This window comes from Amyelois transitella, chromosome 19, assembly GCF_032362555.1.
Source record: "Amyelois transitella isolate CPQ chromosome 19, ilAmyTran1.1, whole genome shotgun sequence".
Lineage (NCBI taxonomy): Eukaryota > Metazoa > Arthropoda > Insecta > Lepidoptera > Pyralidae > Amyelois > Amyelois transitella.
This window is the reverse complement of record NC_083522.1, coordinates 2,411,510-2,437,839: the sequence shown is the minus strand read 5'-3', so window position 1 is coordinate 2,437,839 and position 26,330 is coordinate 2,411,510. Positions and strand designations below refer to the sequence as shown.

Here is a 26,330-nt window from a genome sequence, read left to right as displayed (position 1 = left end):
CACCCGTTAACTCCACACGACAACCAAAGTCACATTTAAGGCGTCATCATAGCCACTTAACAATCCACGTGAAAATATTATTCACTCACATGGTCCTTCCAATTGACGTTACGGTACACCTGATTGATATTAAGGAGACGTAAGAGGTTGCAAATAAGTGCATACTCTATTTTATGCCTAGCTCTCAACACAAAAAGTTTACATTATAATACACACTAGTGATGTAGTCTGTCGGTCATTGCCTTCTGTAACTGGATCATGAAAGAATATTGCTTTTTCTATTTCTGTGACAAGATGACAGAATAGTCAAATATTGATTGTAAATATTTGTGGACGTGTTAGTTCATCTATGTTTTCGTGTTTAAAAAGTACCTTTCTATAGTTACAGTACTTTCTATTTGTGCAGAGTAAATCAATGCTATCCAAAATAAAATACAATAGAATAAAGAAGTTGAAGAAGGCAAACATTTATAATTTTAAGTACGACTCCCAAAAGACGGGGAAAAATATTAAGAAAGGACTTACGGTTAGTACTGGCAACCCCAAACCGACGATGTACAACATGACATTGGTGACGGTGGAGTCTTTGAAAGGGTGCTTGAGGGACTCGTCATCACAGAAGAAGCCTCGCTTGTAAGGGGTGCCCCATAAGTAGAACACGAGAATCAAGAAGCCAACTGTAACAAAAGAAAAGAAATTATTCATATCTTGTGCGATGTGTACAAAAATAATTATCAAAAATAATAATAATGGGAAAATCAATAAAGTACTAAAAAAAGGGTTTATACTGGACGATTCGACTATACTGTATACTGTAATAACACTAAAGAATATGGAAGTGCCATACACAGGTTTAGATAAGACATGATAAAGAACTTCGTTCACGTATAACAGTTTAAAAATTCTTCAAAATAAATGATTTAAAAAATATATTTAAAATTACACATAAATAATACAAAAATGTGTTAAAAATAACCAAAACTAATTAATGAATAACGCTATTCCAGACACAAAAACTATTATATTATAAATCACAGTCATAATTACAAACTTACTATACAAAAAGTGTACCGATTAAAATCGAGGCCCGTCAAAGATGGAATTTAAATTGGGAGCACGGAACAACCCTATTTAGGATAACTCTACTATTGTTTCACGGATTGTTCCTTGTCCAAACACATCTAGGGACAGACAAAAAACAGCAGGTACGGAACGGAGATCACAACGATATAGAATTTTTGGAAATGACGCTGTAGAAATTATAAAACCCTAGAGTTCATAAAAATAATTATATCTCGTTGAATTTTTTTGTTCTATTAACGAAAAAATGGTGCACGGCGACAGGACCAACAGTGTCGAAATGATCATTGATCATTATGAACGTTTGGCCTTTCAACGTTTAGCTGGAAATTGAGATTCGGATAGTGAACTAATTTAACGTCAACAATTCAATATTATTACCACCTTTTTTATGTATCTTGGAAGGAGAAAAAGGATGAATTCGTTCTTTATTAAATATACAAATGATTTTTTTTTTAATTGATCGTTATCTCTTTGCTTGTAGTTTAGTAAATTTGTGAAATATAAACATTCAATGAACTCTTCCAGTGAATTTACATCTGTCACGAAGGGAGAGTCTTTGTTATTGATCTTAGTAAAAATAAACAGTTTTATGCCCCATGCCATTATCGAGTTACGGTTTTGAGTGGATTGGGCAATATACTCGTGTCTTAGAATATAATTATATCCTTCGCTATTTTGAGAAGCTATTGTTATGAGCTATATCGTTAGTGTCGTACTACAAATATTATGGTTGGAAAGATAGTGGTTTCGGAACTTCACCAGGATGAATGATTTAATAACTATTGGGAGTAAGATGAGAATATATTATTTATACTAATATTATAAAGCTGAAGAGTTTGTTTGTTTGAACGCGCTAATCTCAGGAACTACTGGTTCGAATTGATAAATTATTTTTGTGTTGAATAGACCATTTATCGAGGAAGGCTTTAAGCTATATATTATCACGATGCAACTATTAGGAGCGAAGAAATAATGGAAGATGTGAAAAAAAACGGGGTAAATTATTCATCCTTGAGGGCTTCAATGATGCCCAAAATAACTATTTCACGCGGACGAAGTCGCGGGCACTGCTAGTTATATAATATATAAGTCGCTTGAAGCAACACTTGAAGCTACTAATATAAATTATATAAAGAAAGCAACGTTATAGTAAAATTTACAAAGGTTGATTTTATTTAATCTACGTAAACGTAGCTTCAATGAACAATTTTGATTTGTCCACTTGTCAAAATTCTTAAACTGTATACATATTTATTAGTGCGTGCTCAATTAATTCAGCCTCCCCTCTATACAAATGCGTTTTAACTCGATGATCGACACAACTAATTTTGCTACCTTTATTTTTCACACATCATAATATATTTCGCATTTTTTTTACTTCGCCAAAATAAAGCTTTTTCGTCTTCATTGTCTCAGTCAATTACATTGTTAAAATTTTGCACAAAAATTCATACTAACTCAAAGAATATATGATAATATACTTCATAATCTCAATTCCATTCCACATCAGCAATTATGAGTGTGAATTTTAGACGATAAAAACTATGAGTCAGCCTGTGGTCCACGACTACAAACTGGGTCAATGAACCGTCAGTTGCATAATGTAGCCTAGATTCTGTAATCTGAGATTACGTATCTCATATGTGCTTTACAGGTTGTGGTCGGAAACCGTGAGGTGTTTTAGGTTGCTTTTGGTTTAGACTTCAAATGTTTTGATCTCATTACACTAAAGAACACCTATTTTTGTAATTAATATCAGTTTAACAGTTCATCTAAGCTTCCAATTTGGGCTGTGTAGCAAAGAAGTGTAACAGCTAGTTAGCAGTCCGTATAGATTTTAAAAATCAATCAAGGAAATAGGTTTATTAACTTTGGATTCCTCTCTGAGGCAACCAGTCTCCTATCTGATTCTCAATTCCATCATTAAGATTGTAGAATGCGTACCATTTCAGTCTATAACTTTAAGCATGTTTGCTTTTTTACCTCGTGAGTTTGTTAGATTTTCGAATTTTAACCCAAAATATTCAATTGAGTAAGTTCATGTAAAAAAGTCAATAGAAGAAAATTTTAAGACAAAATTAATGAAAAATTTCTAAGAGAGATTTTACGGTCACTTGAAAAATAAAAATTTAACTTTATGATGAAATATTATTAAAACCTATAGAAACACAAATTTACATTAAATTAATGTAATGGGATTAACTTAATCGACTTATAATTTACAAGCAATGTCAAAGACGCAGCAGCATATCATGATATTATTTAAGTAGGTAATTATTAAATTATTGCATAATGGTGAAAAATTTTAACGTTCAGTAATGAACATTAAAAAACTGGAAACACTTCAAAGACTTTTAATAGCACATGACTCAGTTGATAATTAAAAACAAAATTAATGTTCTTGAGCGGTCTGTTTGAAGAAATTGTTACAAGCAATGTGGGACAAATAATTATTGTTTTTACTACGCTTTTATTAGCTTGGGTTGTATGTATGTATGTATGTATGTATGTATGTATGTAACGGAATCTTTGAGCTTAATTTTCACTGATTTCTAAACGTCTGATCAACTTGAAACTTTGCACACGTATCAAGGACCGATGACAATGCAATATTTTGATAAGAGTTTCTCATTATCCTTATTAAAACTGCCAGGATTAATAAATTCATTTTTAGATCCTTCGTATGAGAGTAAGAGAGACAGAGATAGCACCAGTGCCAGTAATCTCCATACAAGAAACCAAGAAGTTCTGACGTATAAGGAGTCCAAAAAGAGATGTAATATATTTCCATATAATGTTACTATTAACCTGAGGCTTTTTTATTTCATCGCATCGCTCCATTTAGAATTACCATTAGAAACAATAGTAGAATTAGTAGAATATTTTAAAACAATAAAAAATATATAAGTAATAAAACAAAAGTAATAAATGAAAATTGAACAACTAAATTTACAACAATACAAGAATAAAGTTACTACCTACAGAACTTTGCGATATTTAATACGTATTTAACATATTAATGCGATTCTTGAATTAACATTATGTAACTTTTGCATATTTATAATAGCAACACTGTAATACTCGCTTGGAAAATGAGTGACAGTTTGTTTATTTATGTAAAATAAGTTTTGCAGTAAGTTTTGAATTCGATTCTAACACCTGTAAACTTTCTTTCTGTTTTTTTACCGGTGCCTGTGTATTTACCTATTTGCACTTTGTTTTGTGCTGATAACTTGTCGTTATTTGGAGTTTGGAATCTTCCGTTGAGTCGAGCTTTGTTCTTCCGGATATTCGTGTGATTTTATCATCTGAGATTGGACTCTGACTGTGTTCACTGTGTTGTGCAGATATTTTGAGATAGGACTCCTGTAAAAAGTACCTGATTATTTGAGATAGGAGTCCCAAGTTTGTGTTTGTTTTTGTGAAAGACAGATTTTACTACAAAAGTGCCACGATGTCTTCAGATAAACATTGTTGCGTTCCTGGTTGTAAAGGCAGTGGAGGTATGTTTGAAATATTTTTGTTCCTGTATCAATCTGCCTCTTAATCTTGTGGTTTGATTCCTGGCAAGGCCACAATCGAAAATTGTTATGTTTGCTGGATAGTCAAAAATATTATTAACAGTGATTTATCACTATAAAATTCTTTTCAACTGGGTTTAACAATCATCATACATACATGCATACATATAATCACGTCTATATCCCTTGCGGGGTAGACAGAGCCAACAGTCTTGTAAAGACTGATAGGCCACCTTCAGCTATTGGGCTTTAAGATAGAATTGAGATTCAAATAGTGACAGGTTGCTAGCCCATCGCCTAAAAAAGAATCATGATGATGAGAATATTATGAGATTTAATCCAATCAGGCCACATATAACTTTAAGAAAGTTAGTTGTGAAAACCTCCGGCGATGGGCGCATGGTTGCGAAAGTCATTTCTAGTAAGATAGTTATACAGCGTAGTAGAAGTAGTAGGAAGTTAACACTTCTACCAAAAAATAATTGTATAAAAAAACTAAAAAACTAGGCGTTTTATTGCTAATCAAACTAAAAAATAGAAAATAAATAATAGTTTAAAAAAAACTAAAAAACTACGCTTTATTGCTAATCAAACTAAAAAATAGAAAATAAAATTTAAAGACAAAGGAATTATAAAACAGTAGTAGCAAGTCGAACAATCGGTTATAGTCAATTACCTCCGATTAAAATTATAACAAAATTAAATTTATAAACAAAACAATTTAAATCAGAGTTAAAAGCGTGGGGTGCATTTTACTTCATTTTCATAACTCTCTTGTCATAAATATATGCTAATAGAATGATTTTAATATTTACTACATCAGGCACCCCACGCTTTTTACTCTGATTTAAATTGTTTTGTTTATAAATTTAATTTTGTTATAATTTTAATCGGAGGTAATTGACTATAACCGATTGTTCGACTTGCTACTACTGTTTTATAATTCCTTTGTCTTTAAATTTTATTTTCTATTTTTTAGTTTGATTAGCAATAAAGCGTAGTTTTTTAGTTTTTTTTATTTATTATAATAATTTGAGTGCGTTTGACTTTAATCTGCCTGGTATTAAGCAAGATGAGGCCTAAGGTGGTGCAGGCAAGCTCAAACAATGCCTATTCACTCTTGCGTTGAAAATCCCCAAGTTGTATCGGGGAAGAGAGATGCGGGGATTTTGGAGATCTATGAAATTTTAATGGTCAAACCAGAGATCTCAACTGAAATTTTTGATTGGATGAAGACTAATAAGATAATGGAAAAGTAAATATTACATACACGTAATAAAACCTTAACGATATAAGTACATAGGGGGAAGTCCCCCAGTGGCGGACACCTAAGGTTATTTCAAAATAAAACATAAAATATTTAAGGAATGTTTATAAAATTATGACTTATATTAGATAACAAAGTTAGAAATCAAATTAATTTAACAAAAATGCAACCTCTGCTAAAAAATAATTAATACTATCAAACAAACTTTGGTAACATAAAACATAATTTTAAAAAGTGGCACCTAGTACCGGACGAATATTTGTGCACGCAACTGACACCAGTTTCATCACAGTAATAAATTCTTGAGGGTGTGAATGTTGTACTGTTTCATCAGCTTTTCAAGGTTGTCGTAGAAGAGATCCACTCGTGGTTTGTTAAATCCTACGGGGCGCATCATGCTTGTCGATTCCGGTGTTCTCAACGAAATGTCAGAATGTCTTTTCATGAAGTCGTAATTTTTTATTGCGACTTTTATTTTTTATTTATCAGCACTGCCTTTTTCTTTATTAAATCGATGAGGAATCTTCATGACTTCAGCTAAGTCGTATGCTAATTTAAGAAACTTCTTTTTCTGGCATGCATCTATTCGATAAATCTTTAATGTGGTCCACCAAGACTTCTTCATACTCTGCTAAGGAGGTGTTAGTGAATCTACCTAACTTTGGTTTCATTGTTACTTCTTCTTGATTTAGGGCCTTTATTTAATGTATAGTGCTTTTAGGAATATTGTATCGCATTGCAGCTTGTCTTACACTCAGTTCTTGTGACATAACCTTATCAATAGCAGTTTGTAAGCTCTGTGGATCCCAGGATCCTTTCTTTTTCTTCTCGTCCATTTTAACTATCTTCTTTCTTCTATACTCTAAAACAAAATTAAATAATTAGAATAAAATACGTAATTTCTTACCAGAAATATCAATATGTTTACTGTCCGGCACTAAGGGACGACTTAGTGTCCGGTGCTAAGGGACACACATTTTCGTTCATTAGATGGTACCTACTAAAATTGTTTAAAAGATGTAATAATTTTCTACCATTTTACGGATAACAATCGAGTACTGATTTTATCTTTGAATACCACTCAAATGTAAATGCATAAATATACTAGAATTACTTACGTTGATATTTAGGTGACGCCGTGATTTCGAGCCTAAAACAGCAAATGGTTACTCCTGCCGCGGCCGTGTGCGTCGCTGGCGAGGCGCGGCGCGTGATCTTGTACCTGTATGCCCCAGCACCCCTTTCACATGTATTTTGAAACGAACTGATTTGTACTCGCTTGATAGTACGAGTGTCCGGCGCTAGGTGCCGTCCGGCGTTACGGGACTTCCCCCTACATACATACATACATATCATCACGTCTATATCCCTTGCGGGGTAGACAGAGCCAACAGTCTTGAAAAGACTGAATGGCCACGTTCAGCTCTTTGGCTTAATGATAGAACCGAGATTCAAATAGTGACAGGTTGCTAGCCCATCGCCTAAAAGAGGAATCCTAAGTTAATAAGCCTATCCCTTAGTCGCCTTTTACGACATCCATGGGAAAGAGATGGAGTGGTCCTATTCTTTTTTGTAATAGTGCCGGGAACCACACGGCATAAGTCCTGAACGATATAAGTCCTGAATAAAATTGAGAATTACTTATTACTAGTAAATAAAAAAAGGATACCTACCTGTGAATAAACATGTTGAGCCAAAAAAAAAACGTTATAAATATATAACAAATTTGTGAATTGATTAAATATTCGTATAGGTACACATGTATATTTTCCAACGTGAAATGAAAAACATACATGTAATTTTACACCATCTTGCCTAAAAGCATCATTTTGTTATTTTCATACATATGCCAAAAGAAATAAAACACAAACTTGTACAAACTCCATCATGACAAACAACGTAGTGTTTACAAATCTAACAAATAGAATAGCTGGTGTTGCCAAAACGTGGGTTATTGAACTTTTAATGCTGCAAAATGAGAAAGTTAAAGTAGCTATTGAAATCCAGTTTGGTGCGACCGGTCCAAAGGATGTCTCTGGAGCGTAACGGATATAAAGGGTAATTTTATCTCAGTAATAAATATAAAAAAGTGCATGGCTGTCCAACTGATCCGAATTACTGTCCTTAATGTACGGACTACTGCTGTAATAATGAGTGTTGGAGTAATAACCAATCTTATCATTGCGAAATTATATTTTGATACAAAATTACAGACGTCATTATTTCTCATAACTTTGGAAGATCATGTAAAGAAAATGAAAAAATGTACCTAAATAAAAACGTTTGTTTAGGGTTAAAAAAACTTTGTCTTTAAAAACGAAGTTTAGTCAGAATCACTTAATGTACGAATGTAGTAAACAATTTGTTAAAAAACATTGAGCTTACACTCCATCATTTGTAAATAAACCATCTTAATCTACGCTACAAGTTATTACACCTCAGTGGGTGTCCAACGTCCATCTGTCCATGTCCGGCTGTCAAGATGAATCTAACTCTGTCTAAAAGTGGTCGGCAACCTTTCATAGTAAATTGCAATCCTCGAGACTTATGATGGCACGCACGAACTGATTGAACTAGGATTCAGAACAAGCATAAATGTGATTGTAAGTGAACTAATGGATTTTAAATTAAGTAAAAAGCATGTATCCTGACAACTAGATACGTAACAAATAAATCATTTCAATAAAAAAGATTCACAAGAGGCGTAAGGTCAAGATTACACAAAAACACGCACAGAGTTGTATATGTAACTAGCTGTGCCCGCAACTTCGTCCGCGTGGAATAGTTATTTTGGGCAACATTGACAAAAATAATGTTTCAATTCGAACCAGTAATTCTTGAGATTAGCGCGTTCAAACAAATAAACAAACAAACTCTTCAGCTTTATAATAATAGTATAGATTTAAGCAAAAGTAGTATGCAAGGATCGTGGGAAAGATTTTGTGTTTCTATAAGTGTAATTGTATGTAACGAAATAAATTTCGTTTATTGCAAATAATAATAACAACAAAATTTAGCAATGGACTTAAATTAGGTGATGCACAAGTGACACCAATTGAAACTACTTCTGAGATGATTGTCAAATTGGTGGTAGTAAATTATTTGTGAATCAGCTAGTTACAGAATTGGTCTAAATATATTACAGTGAGATGATGAGATGATGAAATTCTAAAGTTGAAACCATAATGAGCAAAATAACAATTTAATATAGCTTCGCGTGATGGATTGCACAAATATGTATTTATAAATGTATATCATTTTATACCAGGAGAAAATTCTTGACCTGAAACTTAAATTCTAGACCAAACATGAATCAGCTAATAGACCACAGCTGTAAATAAAAAAAACTGGTCATACTGATGAATTACTATTGAACATGATACGTGGTAATTTCTTATCATTTGCATCAATCATCATAAGTACAGTTCCGTTAAATAAGATTCACATTGGTCTAGTTGATGGACGAGTAATAAACCAACTATTTGTATTGTAAGAAGTACGTGAATTGTGAAATAAAAAAGAAAATAAGACAGAATTAGATGAAGTACTAAAGCACATAAGCAAGTTAGGAATTCAAAAGAAAAAGAATAAACTGCAGATAAAGAATAACGTTTAGTTGGAATAAAAAATAAAATCATTAGAATCGCTGTTTGATTCGAAGTTTCAATTAATATCTCGTGTTCTAGAACCAGTGGCTGTGTCAATTAATGTTATTCAATCAGTAAGGTAGTAAATGTATCATTTAATATATTTAGAGAATAAATTATTATCGCATTTTAGAATCTGTTTAGTTGGATCAATGTACCGCATGCTACTTCGGTTTGATTGATCTTGTTACAACTGTCAGTTATGCTTGCACATATCTTGTGGTCATCCACCGCCAACCAAAGCTATGTATTTTGCAATCTTTTAGAACTAGTACATTATGCATGATATTGATATTGCCAACTTCCTTCTAGATTTAGATACGGTAATCGTTAATGTATTTCTATTTAAAAAAGTCACTATTGTTTTAAAAAAATATACAACAGACAAAATAAGAAATCAAGATGAAATTCTAGGAATACAAAATTTTACATGTAGAAAACTACTAGTAAATAAATTCAGATATAAGCGTTGATCGTTGAAATAATAAAAGTTAAATGCTACGCATTAGTGCAATGTCATGACACCTAGAACGCAATAAGAACGAAGGAAAACTCCGTGAGGAGATGCAAATGACTGACAGTGTACGATAATATAATGTAAAGTATGCAAGTGCACACGCAAACGCAATACACTTGAGAACATACGTGTTACTAGCCAGTCATTCACACAGAACACCCGGACAGAATTGTGGTCAAACAAGTAATAGGAGCTACTAATTAAAACAGTAATAGTAAAATGAGTATTCATATACCGTTCAGACTTAATTTGTGATAGAAACGTGTATAATAAAATTTATTTACAACTAGGCAATGTGCGATTTTAAAGAAATGAAAATCAAATAAATTATCATCAACCATATAATAAATATAGTAGGTAGCTATTATTTTCTAATATTCTGGTTAAATTTGTTCAAATGATGAAGTTTTACATTATTAAATTACAAGTGACCGAGTTACTTGACATATATGATAATCAAAGTACGGTAAACGTAAGGTTAGTCTTGAGACTTGGCTCTGTATAACCCGTAAGAAAAAATGACGTTTTATAAGTGCGTTACAAGAGAATAATACAGCTATCATCAAAGTTGGCTCGGGAAATAGGTGTTTATCCAACTTTTATACTACGCTTTTATATGATCTCATTTCACAAACCATAACATCTGAACTTGCCTTGTAAAACAAAATTGTTATGGTTTCGCCATTACATTTACAAATTTAAACACATACCATGCCTCCTGTTACGTGCAGTTTACTGCCGCTGTATGGGCGATACCAGTGCAAGCGCATGTTTAAAAAACAACCATTGCTGCCTCAATGGGGGCGCTGTTTCCAACTTAGGAGAATTAATAAGTATCGACATGGCAATTACTTCGGCTTTTTTCATGTTTGGGCACACATTTTTAATTTTTACGATCTTTCTTTACGAGAAAAACTTTGTATTTCCAATATCACTTCAAAAATTAATTCCAAATTACTGTATCAAACTAAAACTGTCCAAGCTTTACTACACTCTAATTATTTTATACATACATTCTACGTACTGATGTAGAGCCAGCCTCAAACTATGTTCGAGACTTGAGCCTCAATTCGTTTAATAATTTTTAATGTAATTCACCGCATACCAAATGTCAAGATGACACGTAATAATCAACAACCACTATGCGTTGGACATCAAATGGAGTCGATCGCTCAATGACCCCAAGCCGGGATGAAGGAAGATGGACGGCGCAGACGCCGAGTTTGTTTTGGGTTATAATTGCCTAAATAGCCGAATCGAAGGGGCCATTTGAATAATAAACGTTTATTTGTATGACATAACGGACCGAGACTAACACGTATCATCGATAAATGATAATAAAAATGAAGCAAGTGTGGGTGTAGGATAAGAAATTATTAAGAAAAAGCTAAAAGATTTGTAACTATATTTTTTTTGGTTTAATAGGACTGGAATATTACATTTATTAACTCAGGTGTACCTGAATGATATATAATGACTAAGGAATCCATCTAAGGAAGGATTATTGAAAATTGTCACGGAAGCCAAATATAACTTTACCTAGATATTATGTACTCATAATGCCAAATAAGTTTTAAGTAGATCAAAGTTCGAATTCAAGGGGAGACAGGAATAAGAAGTTCATTTCATCATAAGATGCTAAAAATAGTCTTCAACGTACCTATAGAAACGACAACTGCGCTGGTAGTGACTACCGCGCACAAACAGCGCAGTACTGAGTCCCGAGTGGTTGCAAATGAAGCAACTTCAAAACTAGTCGTCCATGTGAGAAGTTTAACATAAATTAAAATAACAATGCAGCGCTTCTACACGACATGCCACTTTTCTATAGATATAAACGATTGTATGTCAACTCTTTAACGCCAGTCACACCTTTCTTTAGAGCTAAAGTGCTTTCTTCGTGCTTTGAAGCTGTTGTTTATTTAGAAATATCTAATTTAGGTATTTATTCTAGCTGTTGATCGTTTCACGCTTTTATGTAAATACTAGCTGTCCCGGCAAACGTTGTTTTGCCATATGAATAATTGTTATGTAATTTGTAGTTAAAAAAAGAAATGTTAAGGGTGGACAACCCTCATCCCTAAGGGGTATGAAAAATAGATGTTGGCCGATTCTCAGACCTACTCAATTCTCCATTTCAGAGGAGTACGGCACCGAACATTTTGACACAAGGATTTTATATATAAGATGAAGAAGTACATGTTACTTGTATCATTAACACCTCCCCGTTTATATACTGAAAAGCTAATATGAACTCTCACTTATAATAATAAAATGAAGAAACTAGTTGCGCTAATGGAAGCTATTAATAATCTTGACAGAATTTATGTAGGACTATAAAGTACAAATGAAATGGAAATTAAAAATACAGCCAATTAACGTTATAGTGACATTTATCGTTTAGCTGAGCGCATTATTCCGCCATACACCTGTAGAAATCCAAAGATTGGTAAATATGAGGATGTTAAAAATAAGAACATATACCAGTGCCAGATATGGTAAAACCGTTGACTTATTCATTTCAATCATTCATTTACACATCATTACTATTGAATCGTGTTTCTTTTTCGAACGTTATGGGGTAATAATTTATTAGCAATTCAGTTCTACAATTCAGTTCAACCAAATGGACCAGATCATAAACGGGATGCTGCTCGGATAGATCCAATTCAACATTTCCATTCACACCATAATAAAACCATCGTAAATCTTCTTTGTTTTTATATGCCCTTTAAAGATAGTTGTTAAAAGACGCCATCAAATAGAGTGGTCTTGTTCTTGTTCGAAGGGAGACGCAACCAGCAGTACAGTCAAATTGATAGTTCATTGCAGTTTATTTTTATTTGTAACGACTATCTATTCATAAAAAAACTCTTGCATTACATACTTCTTTAGTTTCATCCACATTAACCTATCTTGGTATATTATTTATTATATACATTGAAATGTCATCAGATTTTACGATATAATCTTAACCAGGTACCGTTTTTGTCGTTTGTATATGTTCGAGGTATAATAATTATTTTACTTTATATCCTGAAATGATTTAAAGTATCAAAATTAAGTGACTAGCGTGCCAACGTTTCTTCGGCTCAATAGGTACTGCCTGCTTTCCCTTTCCATCAATGTTACCTGTCTGAATGGCAGGTTACTATAAGTGGGATTATTTAAAGAAACAGGTTCCTACGGGTTTTCCTTACTTTTTATAAATAACACTGTTTTCTACAATAACATGTACAGAAAAAAAAAGCCTGGTATCGTCTACATTACCAGAAATTTCTTGAAAACCTAACCTAAAAAATTTTTGGGTATCCAACTAAAACATGCGCCTTAAAAATCTTTAATACAATTGGTATATTGCGCACTTATAGCCTTCTCACAAAATTAATATTTAACGGTATTTTAATGGCCACACATTTATCGTAGACGCAGAGCGTGAAAATAATGATTCATTAGCACGCTTGATTGAGCAGTGTCAATGACGGACAAATCGAACGATTGTAGATTTATTGGCTTTAGATAATATGAGACACTTGTCACTACGTAGGACCTTATAAAGGGAATGAATCTTGGATACAGACAACTACAAACTACGACAGAACATCCAAAATGTTCGTTCTTCAATAAACTTAAAGAAGCGGCTTAAGAGGAGTTCAGCACACTGCACCAAAAGTTGATAATTTACTTTAGCAGTTACATTACGCAGTTTTTTATTATCAAAATTCCCAAACTACATAGATCCTTATCCGGACTATTTAAAATAAATAAAATCACAATAGATAGTCTTTCACAGACGATGTCTATAGGAAAAAAGAGTAAAGATATTCTGATATAACATCTATTAAAATATCCATAACTTCCTTTTCCACATTCATGTCCACTTGCGCTGATTTATTTTGGTTTACAACTCGTGGAGGCGGCGGCGAAGGCGTGCCTCCTCAGGCCAGGAATTAGCACAAATTATGAAAGTACAGAATGCCCAGTTGTTTATTTCTATTAGTTCGTTATTTCCTTTTAATGGTGTGATGTGAGATGTGACAAATTGTATGGTATAATTCTATTTCAATAGCTTAATATTTCCCAAGGTCGGAATTTAGAAATAATGGTCAAGTTTATACAATTGTTGATCATCCTATTAGTAAAACCATTTATTCACCTTTCTAACAATCTTCTCAAATTATGGAAACAACTTTAAAATCATCAATAAAAAAGTAAGTACGTAAATTTGGTAAACTATTTTTAGAAAATATATTAGGCAATACCCGAATATTTATCATGTTGACCCTTCGTGAGTTAATTCAGCGAGCTACCGTACGAATTCATTTCATTTCGTCTTGTTGTCAATCTAGCCTAAACGCTTTCTGGAGTGAATTTTGATGAATAATAAAATAAATTGTACCTATGTGATGGATCTATAATAATGATACTTTTATTCTATGTTAACTTTGTTGGAATTATTTATCACCAGTCCGTTATATCTGATCACATATTGTTTGAATTGAATTTCTTGTTGGTTTTGTTAGTATTATTTTTATATTTGTTGAAGAACTCCGAATTATAAATTATGGAAAATTTCTTAACTCAAAACCAAGTTAAACATTATATCATTCAATTAAACAAACTATTTTTTTTTTTACATTTTTAACATCTCTACAAGTAAAAAGGAGATCATATCTCACATTTATGAAATATATTTCGAATCAGAGATACCAAAATTAATTTCAATCCATATGCAATCAAGAACTGCAGTCAAGACTAAATTAATGCACATGCATTTATTTTGCAGAATGAAAACCATATCTCATTGTACGAGCCCGAATTGATTATGCCTTGTAACTTTTATTGCATGATATTAAAGCTCAATAAAATTTATTTCTTTTTAGAGACTCGCTGTGCTTATAGTTCTTATTTTTAATAGTTCTTATTTTTTACAGGCATGTGTTATTTGTTACTTTGGATATTACAAGCAAAACGTCCAGTTGAACATTATTTATAAGCGAAAGATTACAAAGGCAACTAGAATCTTTAAAAAATTAACAACCTATAAAATGTCACATGTAGACGCGTTTGAAATATGAGTTTTATAGACGATGTGGCTTCTGTGGCTACTAAAAACACTTTACTTCAACAGTTCGGGTTGGTGCTCATTTTTGCTTTTAACAGCATATCAATAAAGAAGATATCGATCGCATGTTGTTTTTAGTAGACCCAAGGTTTGAAGTCATTTAAATGCAATCGAAAAAACGAAATAATGAAGAAGAAAGACTATAAAGAGTAAGAAGGAAATATAATACGATTTCACCCTGAAAAAATATAAGTAAATTTGAACTTGCAAGAACGACAGGCAGAAGATTTCTAGTGTAACTTACCCTTCACGGCAGCCGACTGCTGCTTACTAATAATTTTTCAGGGTGAAATCGTAATATATTTCCTCTTTACTCTTTATAGTCTTTCTTCTTCATTATTTCGTTTTTAAGCCAGCACACAGCAAGAATAATCACTTTAGCAGAACCATAGCTGGAACTTTCAGTATTTAATATGTACGGAATATGCACTATCGTTCATTATATCCCTTTTTAAACCTGTCGTTTGTGCCCCACGTGGGTGTAACATTAACAAACGATATATCTTCAAAAGCATTAATTATTCTTCGTCTCAGGATGCACGTTTTATTTCATTACATTGAGATAACGTCTGAAGTTGATTTATAGATCTTGATTAACCTTCCAGTCATTACAATTAGTGGCGACGCCTACTATTTTGGTTTTGTTTGGGTATTTAATACCCAAGGGGAATGCCGCATGATATAAATTACTTTTGATGTTAACTTTATGACTTCCACTAGTTTGCACTTGGGCAAAGGTTATATTTTGTTCATTGAAGAACTTTATTTACGCATCAAATGTATCTCTATTCTGTATCGGCAGTGATTTCAGCTTTGGTTATGTGATTCGCCCATGTCAACTCGCTAAAAATATTAGTTTATTTTAAATAACTGAATTAATAATTTTAGAATAGGTCAGATAAGAAACACTCCACTGTAATGCTGCTGAAATTGAATACCCATGTTATCTCAAGTAATGTACTTATATATTACACGAAATAATAAATAGTACAATAATGTTTCAATGAGTTAAATAATATCACTTGAATGTAGTAAAAATGTTGATTTTCAAAATTTAAAAACTCATTTATTTATCCGTAGTTTTTAAATTTCGACCCGGAGAATTCAAGGTAGAAAATTATTCTTGTAAACACCCCACGACAAGGCATAAGAATCTTTTAGCTACGATCGCTGCAATTTTCACACCAATTAGAATCAGATTTCAAAGGGTTGCTTGCACAAAACACCCAATTACTGCAAAGAGGATGCAATAATTTCAGGTCTTCCTACTGATAGGGTTGACAGTTAATAGTTATTGAACTAAATTAACCATATATTTTTAGCGCCATGACTCACTTTCAACCATAAAGATAAAGTCGTTCGTAATCATAAAAAAACTTCTGACGGGTGCGTTTTCGTAATACATCAACATAAATAGACTTAATAAAATTAAGAAAGAAATTCCCCTCCACTTTAATTTAAAAATAGAAATTGTGATATTAGTTCATCAAATTCTAAAGACAGTGATTGAAGATTTTAGACATACAGATTCTTCAAGAGACCCTGAATTGAAAGATATATTGCTTTTGGTTCTTCCTTACAGTAACCTAGAAATTGAAGTACTTACATATTTTAAGTTTGCCAACCCTATTTCTGTAGCGCATTGAATGGGGCTAAATTAACCTCAATTTGCTGTAAATAGCTGCGAAATCCCCAACAATGGCGAGCAGTAAGTAATAGCTGATCGTGATAACATGACTTTCAAGTAGCTAGCTGGGTAAGTAGTGGTATTAAGACTCTTGCGCTTGTTACAAGAAGCAAAAATGAAGATGGACCAGAAATTTACGAAGTGTAAAGACTGGTTATTGCTGAAAACATGCTTTTTTGGGAATTTTTTTAAAGAAATACAATAACAGGTACAAAAGCATAATCGTATTCGTCACGATCAAGTGTTTCAAATAAATACAACAGACGCGACCGATGCAAGATATTATAATTTTTTCAAGAGTAATAACTATATTTCCAACGACTTAAAATTATTATTAGTAATACCCAAAAAGTTTATCAATTTAGACAATTACATACATTTATTTTGTATAAACTTGAATAATTTGACATTTAGTCATAATAAACTGCTTAAATGCACAAATTTTAAATAGGAAGGAAAAGGAAGATCCTAAATTTGATACCAAATTGAATTTATTAACGTTGATGCAATAAACTTAATCCACGAATTCCACAACCATCAGGAATAATCCTGTTATTATTTAACTAAATAGGATGCAGACATCCTAACAATAAATATAGGAAGTCTATATTGTGAATGCACAAATAATGCAGGATGTGATCGTTTAGAGACCCAGTGAGTTCAATTGGGGCCAATAAGTAGACTGCACAAAATTGACGCCCACTTTCTATTCGGAGTTGTCGTAATTAATTGCAACAGAATGACAAATTTTTCATATTTCACTCCACACACACGTGTGACTCTACCACAAAAATTCAAAATGTACATTCTACATCTATGATCGTATAAAAATTAACAACCGTTGACAGTTTTATTTTAAATTCTAATAAAACAAAAAAAAACAGTGTGCCGTGTGGTGCCCAGCGCCAATGAAAAAAAAAGGACCACTCCATCTTTTTCCCGTAGATATCGTAAAAGGCGACTAAAGGATAGGCTTCCAAACTTGGGATTCTTTTTTTAGGCGATGGACTAGCAACCAGTCACTAGCGACCCGCCCCGGCTTCGCACGGATGCACAGCCGATACTAAATATATAGTACGCAAAATAAGTAACTTTTTGGTTGATTTTTTTCAGTTTGTGTCTGAAAAATCCAAGTATATTACGGAACCCTATTTTTTCCAAAATAAAATATAGTCTATGTTACTCGTGGATAATGTAGCTTTCGATGGTGAAAGAATTTTTAAAATCGGTCCAGTAGTTTTTGAGTCTATTCATTACAACCAAACAAACAAACAAACAAACAAAGTTTTCCTCTTTATAATATTAGTGTAGATAGTGTAGATTAGTGTAGAAGTGTAGATGATTGGATATTTCATACAACCATCCCTACTGGAAATGAGAAATTTTGCTAGCTTTAGCCAAAACAAGTAAATTATTATAAAACAAATCGAGGATAAAACTGGCACTAAATAAAAATGATGTGTACACACACTACACAGGAAACAAACATTTAAGTAGTACCTCCAAAATGTCGAAACTCAAGAATTCAGTTCACACACACGAAATGCACCTGTGACAGCAGACGGATATAAAGTTTGATAGTGTTGCCCAAATATTAGCATAGTGCTGTACCTACAGGAACCAAAGACACCGACGCTCTACCGAATCGGTGGGCCAAGATGATACATAGAGGTGACGCCACTATAAAATACTTAATATAAGACCGTAGACACTTTAACGGTATATGCATGTGTAGCTTATAAAATTCTTCGACTTTTTCCTGTAGTGTTGGTTATGTCACTTAATTGAACATGATGTCGTAAGTATCAACCTAGATTTTTGTCTTTTCAACTTTATACACACAGGACGTCTATATTACCGAGGATACAGAAGACGCGCTCAATGTAAGTATATCTGGATAATTCTATGATGAAATTAAGATTCAGAGTTGCTCTGAATCTTCTTAAAAAATCCTGATTCGATAAATCTTTTTCTTGATTAACGGAATTCTGCGCGAGAAGAGGTTGTTGGCATTTATAATGTCGTTTTACATTTTTGAAAAACTCTTTGAAGCCTCTCAAAATTATAACATCTGCACATTTAAAGTCGTATGTGCGGCTCTCAAAAAGCATTCTTTAGCGTTAATTGTGCTCGACATGCTAGTATCATTATAGATAAGATGAAGTGTTCATGATGTTTTGCCCACTTATGTCACAGCCTGTGTGTTTTCAGCTTAAGTGTGTTTCAATGACAACACACTGGGCTTGGGAACGAGGAGATCGCAAACTACTTGGTAAAGACATCGTGTTGCTTAACTTACACTTCTCTGGTTTTTATGAAAACTCTCTCTGATTCTAAGCGAATTTTTTATTGCATTCATAATTATTTTAATTGATACAATTACTCTGAATCAGTACGTGTATTAGGTAATGATAATTTTAAAAGTATGTGAGATTTGACCAAATTGCCCTGGATGGTTTTAGATGCAAATGATATCGATTAGCATTCAAAAGAAACTGACCAAAAGGTTACCGGTCGAAAGCTGTCCAGGGTGAAATTTTGACTGATGTGGCATTCTGTGGTGTTATTGAGTAATAAGGCATATTTCTAATTTTATTCATTTCAATTCAAAATATTTTTATGTTTTAATTAAGTGTGTGAAAGATTTGGTAATTTTTAAGGTTTATATGGCCGACTTGCATTACAAATCTTTACCATCGGGTACCTGAACAATCTACAATTTGTGGTGGTTGGAAATAATTTCAGCCAATAAACACCTAAACCTACAGGAAAGTGCGTCATTTCCCATGATAATTATTAAGTAATCTTTTAACGACGTGCTCGATTTGAAACGTAGAGTTCTACTGTCATATGCGATGGTCACATGACTGAAAATTATCTTGTAAACAAGTTTACTGACGTACAGACTGTAAAAGTTTCAACTTGTTAATACCTGAAGCCATCACTATTTGAAACAGATGGAAAAGATCAATGTGATCAACGTAATGTCTTATCTGTTAACATTTTGAATTTAAACAGCATCGTCATTAGAGGTATGACTTAAAGATATGCGTTTTTATTGACACCAAATGATTGAGACTTTGCATTAGTTTGGGTGTGGTTTTAACTGAAAATAGAATTCTGCACGGTTTCAGCGTACACTGCAGGAATATATGGCACGGAAAAAATAACATATAACATACAGAACTGATACTGCTGAACCATCCTTTTCTTCTTAATCAAATCGGAGACGTTCTGGTAGACGCTCAGATAAAGAGTACCCGAAATTGACTTGCATGAAAATATTTATGAATGTGGATGAGGCGAGGAAAGTATGCAAGGATCGTGGCAGGTGAAAAAATGTAGTCTCGGCCTACCCTTCAGAGAAAAAGTGGTGATTTTATGTATGTAACCTTCTCTTCATCATTCTCTTGGCTTTTGTTCTGTTTGTTTCCTAAATGGGTTTGTCAGCGGTGAGTCTATGACCACGACTTGGACAAAAGGCAAGTAAGTTTTTTACACGGAGCCATCTTCTTTATGACTTTGGTCGCCTTGTTGGAAGCAAGGGCACCTAACCCAGTTTAGATCTTGGTTGATGCACTTAGATTTTTTTTTATTCTGCCGAACAGAGTTGGAGTGGACCTATTTTTAAGCATGGGAAACTAACGGCACTTAACCAGTTTAAGGCGACTTGTCCAGTTTTCCTTCGTCAATGGCCAAAAACCTTTTACAGTTCTTGACATCCGTAAATTAATTCTCTCGCATAACCACCTCCGAAATTCCTCCTGTCACACCGTCGTGCCACGGCGGATATAGTTAATCGGACAGGCGTGTCGGATGTTTTGACATGTGCTCAATTGGGTGCCACTTGTTCGGGGGCGCACGTTCACATCCTGCTGACCTGGGACCCTGCGGCTACGCTGCGGTGTGACTGCGTACCAATGGCACTTTGATTAGCATGTTACCTGGCTTAACAAAATTAATTTTTGCGCAGTACCTTACGACGAAAATTACAGTTAAGGGAGATTCAATATTAACAAGACATTGTCTATCATGTCTTTTCTCAAATGTCCTATGTGAAATCTCACGTCCTATGTGAACCTGCTTTCGATGAACCTGCGATCCATTGGTCATTATCATCATCCTCACGGCGTTTGTCCTAGGGGAAGATCTGATCTTCCCTTGGGAGTTCCACCTTTGACCACGATGAAAGACTGGGTTGGTGAGGTAGTTTGTTCGAGGAGAATACTCAATTTTTTAGGTTATATCGCGTCTTCTATCTTTATCGAGGGTAAAAGAATCCGATGACCAGACCAGCCCCTTTAACACGCTTTACGACGAAACCTTAGGTTGGACCTGAATTTTTCATAAAAAAATTAAATAAAACCGACCCATGGAAGTCGAACTTGCGCACGAATGGTACCTACCAATAAACAGCAAAACAAAACATTCATGTTTATGGAATGGCAGCCCATTTTCATATTGCTTTTGGCAACAGGAACATATGACAACTGAAGACACCGCAGACCGGAGAGGGAGAGACAAGAGTAACAAATCGTATTATGGTTCATGAAATCTGTGGACACACAGTCAGCTCAGCTGTCTCAGAAATAGGGTTCTATTTAACCCTGAGGTTTTAACCCTTTGGGTATGATACCGTAAAAGGCCAAAAACTGAATCCATTTTCAGTATACACCTGATGTACGTCTGTCTGTCACCAGGTGTGTCATGAACTATTATTACATCTAAATACATAAAAAGTAGAGGTACTTTGTATTTCATGAATTGTTTAAATTTTAACAGATGGGGTACTTATCTATTTATTTTTCTACTATAGTTAGCAATAAAAATGAAATAAATATATATAATTAAGCCTCATCAGCCTTATAGCTATGATATAATTAAAAATTGTTACAGGATTTCTTCAGCAGCAGGCCCAAAAATTTATTTAACTATTGAGTAGGATAATAAGACAAGATTAGGATTATGTCTGTGTTATTGAATTACCTGCCACTGTTTGAATCTCAATTCTATTATTAAGCCATGCAGTTGGACATGGCCTTTCATTCTTTTCAAGACTGTTTGCTTTGTCTTCCAGAAAGGAAAAGAGATTTGTGACTATATGTTTACATACACATATTTATGTCTATATCCATTTCGGGGTAGAGAGAGCCAACAGTCTTAAAAAGACTGATAGGCCATGTTCAGATGTTTGGCTTAATGATAGAATTGAGAATCAAAAAGTGACAGGTTGCTAGCCTGTCGCCTAAAAGAAGAATCCCAAGTTTATAAGCCTATCCCTTAGTCGCTTACAGCATCCATGGGAAAGAGATATGGATTGGTCATATTATTTTTGTTCCTATTGGTGCCGGAACCACACGGCACGGACAATATGTATGTGTAAGACTATGTCTAGATAAGTGTATGTTTACCTCATCAGATATTATGAATACTTCTTTCTCATAGGTTTTGTCCTCAGCAAACTTCGGGTTTGAGGTTGCTTATGTGTATCAGTACCATGAATGAGTATCGGACAGGGGAAGCGATGAATGGACACTTGAGACTGCATGAATGCACCCACTGTGTGCATGGGAACTTGCAACATATGTAGTGTTAATGTGAGCACTAAACTCGCAGTGTTGTAGTTTTTTGTTTTTTTTTTTTTGTAAAATGTTTCAACAAATGAATGAGTTGATGACCAGAGGCTTTGTCTACTTTACTGAAGGAAATAATGAGATAATTAATATTTTACAGAATTTAAAAGAAGAAAATGCAAAACTTGAAAAAGGTTTCATACTTGTGTTTGCAATTTTTTGTTGACAATTAGGTACTTATATTAAAAATAAAAACAATGCTAAAAAGACTTTTTTTGGTATAATATTAAGCATTAAAATTAAATAACATGTTATAGGTTTGTTCCTCTTCTACGTGTGCCTACCTAGTTACTTTATACAATAACTTATGTTTGCCTATAAAATAAGTTCATTATTAATAAGTTTTCAATGGATAATTTCTTAAAACTACATACTAGGTATAAGGCATTTTAAAATTCTATCTTGAGTTAACGAGTACAGGACATAAAAATAAATCCAATAAAAATATCATGTACCTACCTAATTAAAATATGTATTTTTATTTTTGTATTATACCTACCCTAAATACAGAGTTGTTTACTTTCAGAATAAAATTTTATCTAAGTAGTAGAAAAACAACTTAATAACTCCGGTTATCAAGGCGAAAAGTAGTGAATAATTTGTAATAAAATCCATGAAAATATTTTTTTTACTTACCGCAAAATAGTATGAAGAAATCCATTACAATTTTTCGTAAAAGGAACCTCGATTCTCGATCATTAGGTTGAGAATGGTTCGTACGCGAATTAGCGTTTCTATCCATTTTAATTGTGTAATTATTTAACGATTTTTAAACACCTGCACAAATATTACGAAATTCCGATAGAAAATAACGTCAAGATCGTACGAGTCAAACAAGAAACTGACAATAGCCACACGTCAAACCCAAAACGCATGCGCGCGCCGACTGACAATAACTGACAAGCAATTTGTAGAGTGTGTTTACGAAGTTCATTTGAATCTTGAATTAAAATTTTATAATTAGCGTTTGGTATTGCTCGCTTGATAAGAATAAAAATATTTACCCCACGAAAATTAATTGTACCTATTATTTTATGCGATTGGTATATTGTATGTTATTATAGATTTTACGTACAGTCACCTACAGAGAAACATGACCCATTGTTTTTAATAGAAAGCTAGGTAGGTACCTGCCATACCAACGAAGTTTCTTTGCAAACGAGTCAAAATTGCCTACCAGCTCATTTGATGTACAACTAGGACAACTAGGTACTCGTTTGGCATCTAACCTTCACCTAGACATACAAAGTACAGACAACCCTATGATAGTATGATCTATATTATGTAGGTACCTACCTAGTAGTATCCGACCGAAGCTTCGGCTTCGGCTTCGGCTTCGGCCACCTTCGGCCAAAAAATCCACCTTCGGCGAAACATTCGGCTTCGGCCCAAAATCCGGCCGAAGCCGAAGGTTTCGCCGAAGGTCCGAGCGACCGTCGAGATTGAACGAACTGTTACGAAAGTCATGAGGCGGCGGGGAGTCACTGTCAAAATATCACATTGCTGATTGCATGCATCAAAACAAGTCCGTACGTGTATTTAAACGAGTGTTTTTGTAAGAAATCAAATCATTATTTTTACCAGTAGGTAAATCACAAACTTTTATCTATACATATAATAAAACAGTAAAAATATTTTGTCTGTACATTTAGTATTTTCGACTGAAATGGATAGAGGGACACTTAGAATGAATAATAGAAAGCAAAAATATATTTTTTTAATTTCTTGTCTGTCTGTCTGTATGTATGATCACGATTATCTCCGAAAGTACTAAACCGATTTACTTCAAACTTTCACCAATTGCTTTGTTTTAACTCAGAATAACATTTAAAGTTTGTTTCATCAAAATCGGTTCACAAAAAAAAAAGTTATCGACATTTGAATGAACTCAAGGCATCAGTATGCCTGCAAATAAGTTACGAAATTAAAAATTCAAAGTCATTTATCATTATACGACGGCATTATACCTATAACATATAAATATAAGTGAAAGGCGACTAAGGGATGGGCTTACAAACTTGGGATTCTTTTTTAGGCGATGGGCGAGCAACCTATCACTTTTTGAATCTCAATTCTATCATTAAGTCAAATAGCTGAACGTGGCCATTCAGTCTTTTCAAGTCTGTTGGCTCTGTCTACCCCGCAAGGGATAAAGACGTGACCATAATATGTATGTAGTCTACTTTAATTTCGACACCAACGCAACGGCTTCGATGGTCCAGTGGTTAGCCCGAAAGACTGTGAAGTTGGTGGTCCAAGTTCGAATCCCAACAATTACAAGATATTTTTTATTATTAAAAATATATTTTTTTTGTATTGTTTGAGTATTTTATGTAAAAAAACTGAAAATCAAAATACTACATATAATAATAAAACGGTAAAAATATTTTTTCTGTACATTTAATATTTAATATTTTATTTTTCCCCTCCGGGAAAGAGGCGTGAGTTTATGTATGTATGTAAGTATTTAATATTTTGACTGAAACGGAAAGAGAATTTTTTTTTACATTTTTTGTCTGTCTGTATCTGACTGTATGATTAAAATTCAACTCGAAATTTACGCGGACGAAGTCGCGGGCAACAGCTAGTTTATCTCTAAACCAACCACCTCTATGATATATCATCAACTTCTATATGAGACAGTCAATATATAAATCTTCAATATTGAGGTTTTGAAATGATTTTAATATTAATTGTAGCTTGTAGACAATATTGAACAAAATTAATTACTGAGTGCTGAGAGAATATAAACCTTCGGCTTCGGCTTCGGCTTCGGCCGAAGGTTGTGGCGATAGCCGATTAATCGGCTTCGGCTTCGGCTTCGGCCAAAAATAGACCTTCGGTCGGACACTACTACCTAGTCTAGAAAGTAATGTTGTCTTTTATAATATTTTTGTACACTAAGTACCTACCTACTTACCTGCCTTCTTGTTCCACATGAATTAATTCGTGGATCTCGCTGCAACTTGGCTGCAACATAACAAAGAGAACCACCTTATCCTTATTTTTTGGGAATAAAGAGCCTGTTTCGGGATTTGGACATCTATCTGTACTTATGTAGGTAGGCAGCTGTTAGGAAGGGTACACGGTACTACCTAACTACTTATATTTTTTTGACATCTATGGCATGGGTGGCTGTAGGTATTCTCCTTATTCTCGTAATTTTAATCTAGAAATAGTTTAGTTTATTGTTTCCCTAGTGGACATCAACTGAGCATTAATCCGTGTGATTTTCTGGGAATCTTTTTTTCTTTCCGGTAATATCCTCACCTCTCTGGAGAAGAGTAGAGATGCGCCTTTGACTATGATCCTGTTAATTAGTTACCTTTGCTGTGGAACCTAACACTTATTGGACACATTCAGTTGCATGAATGTACAGGTTCCCTCGCAATGTTTTCTCTTGCCGTTTGAGTATCGGTTCGCATTAAGAAATAATTTAAATAACAAATAAAAATGAGATAGATTTGTTCAATTGCAGTTTGAGTGAATTCACAAGGGCAGCATTAAGGATGATATTATTTTATAATTGAGTACCTATACACTATCGCATTAGATTAAGTCATTATTAAGTCATTATGTAAGAAAATAAATAAATGAAAATGATTTATTTCAGGTTTAAAAACCTAAATCGTGTTAATAACAAAAGAAATAAACTCACAAGAGTCATTGTTTTGAATAATAATTCAGATATTCATTAACGCCATCTATAGAAATAATTTAAAACTAATGTGATAAACGCCATCTATGAATATACTATGGTATTAAGTCATAAAGTGTTATCTTGCCATCTCTTGACGTTCTTATGAACTATTGCAAATTATACTTATTATATATTGTAACAGTTATCCAA

At 33.5% G+C, this 26,330-nt stretch overlaps 1 protein-coding gene across 1 annotated transcript in view; it reads right to left on the bottom strand.

The window, feature by feature from the left end:
• Positions 1 to 23,395, bottom strand: part of LOC106137276 (putative phosphatidate phosphatase) — a 58,888-nt gene extending 35,493 nt beyond the window's left edge. Inside the window, exons 1-2 of the mRNA XM_013338081.2 lie at positions 23,117 to 23,395; positions 526 to 677 (exon numbers count right to left, since the gene is read on the bottom strand). Of these exons, the coding sequence (XP_013193535.1) occupies positions 526 to 677; positions 23,117 to 23,222 (258 nt within the window). The 5' untranslated portion in view covers positions 23,223 to 23,395. The remainder of the gene's footprint in view (positions 1 to 525; positions 678 to 23,116) is intronic.
• Between the last annotated feature and the right edge of the window lie 2,935 nt (positions 23,396 to 26,330).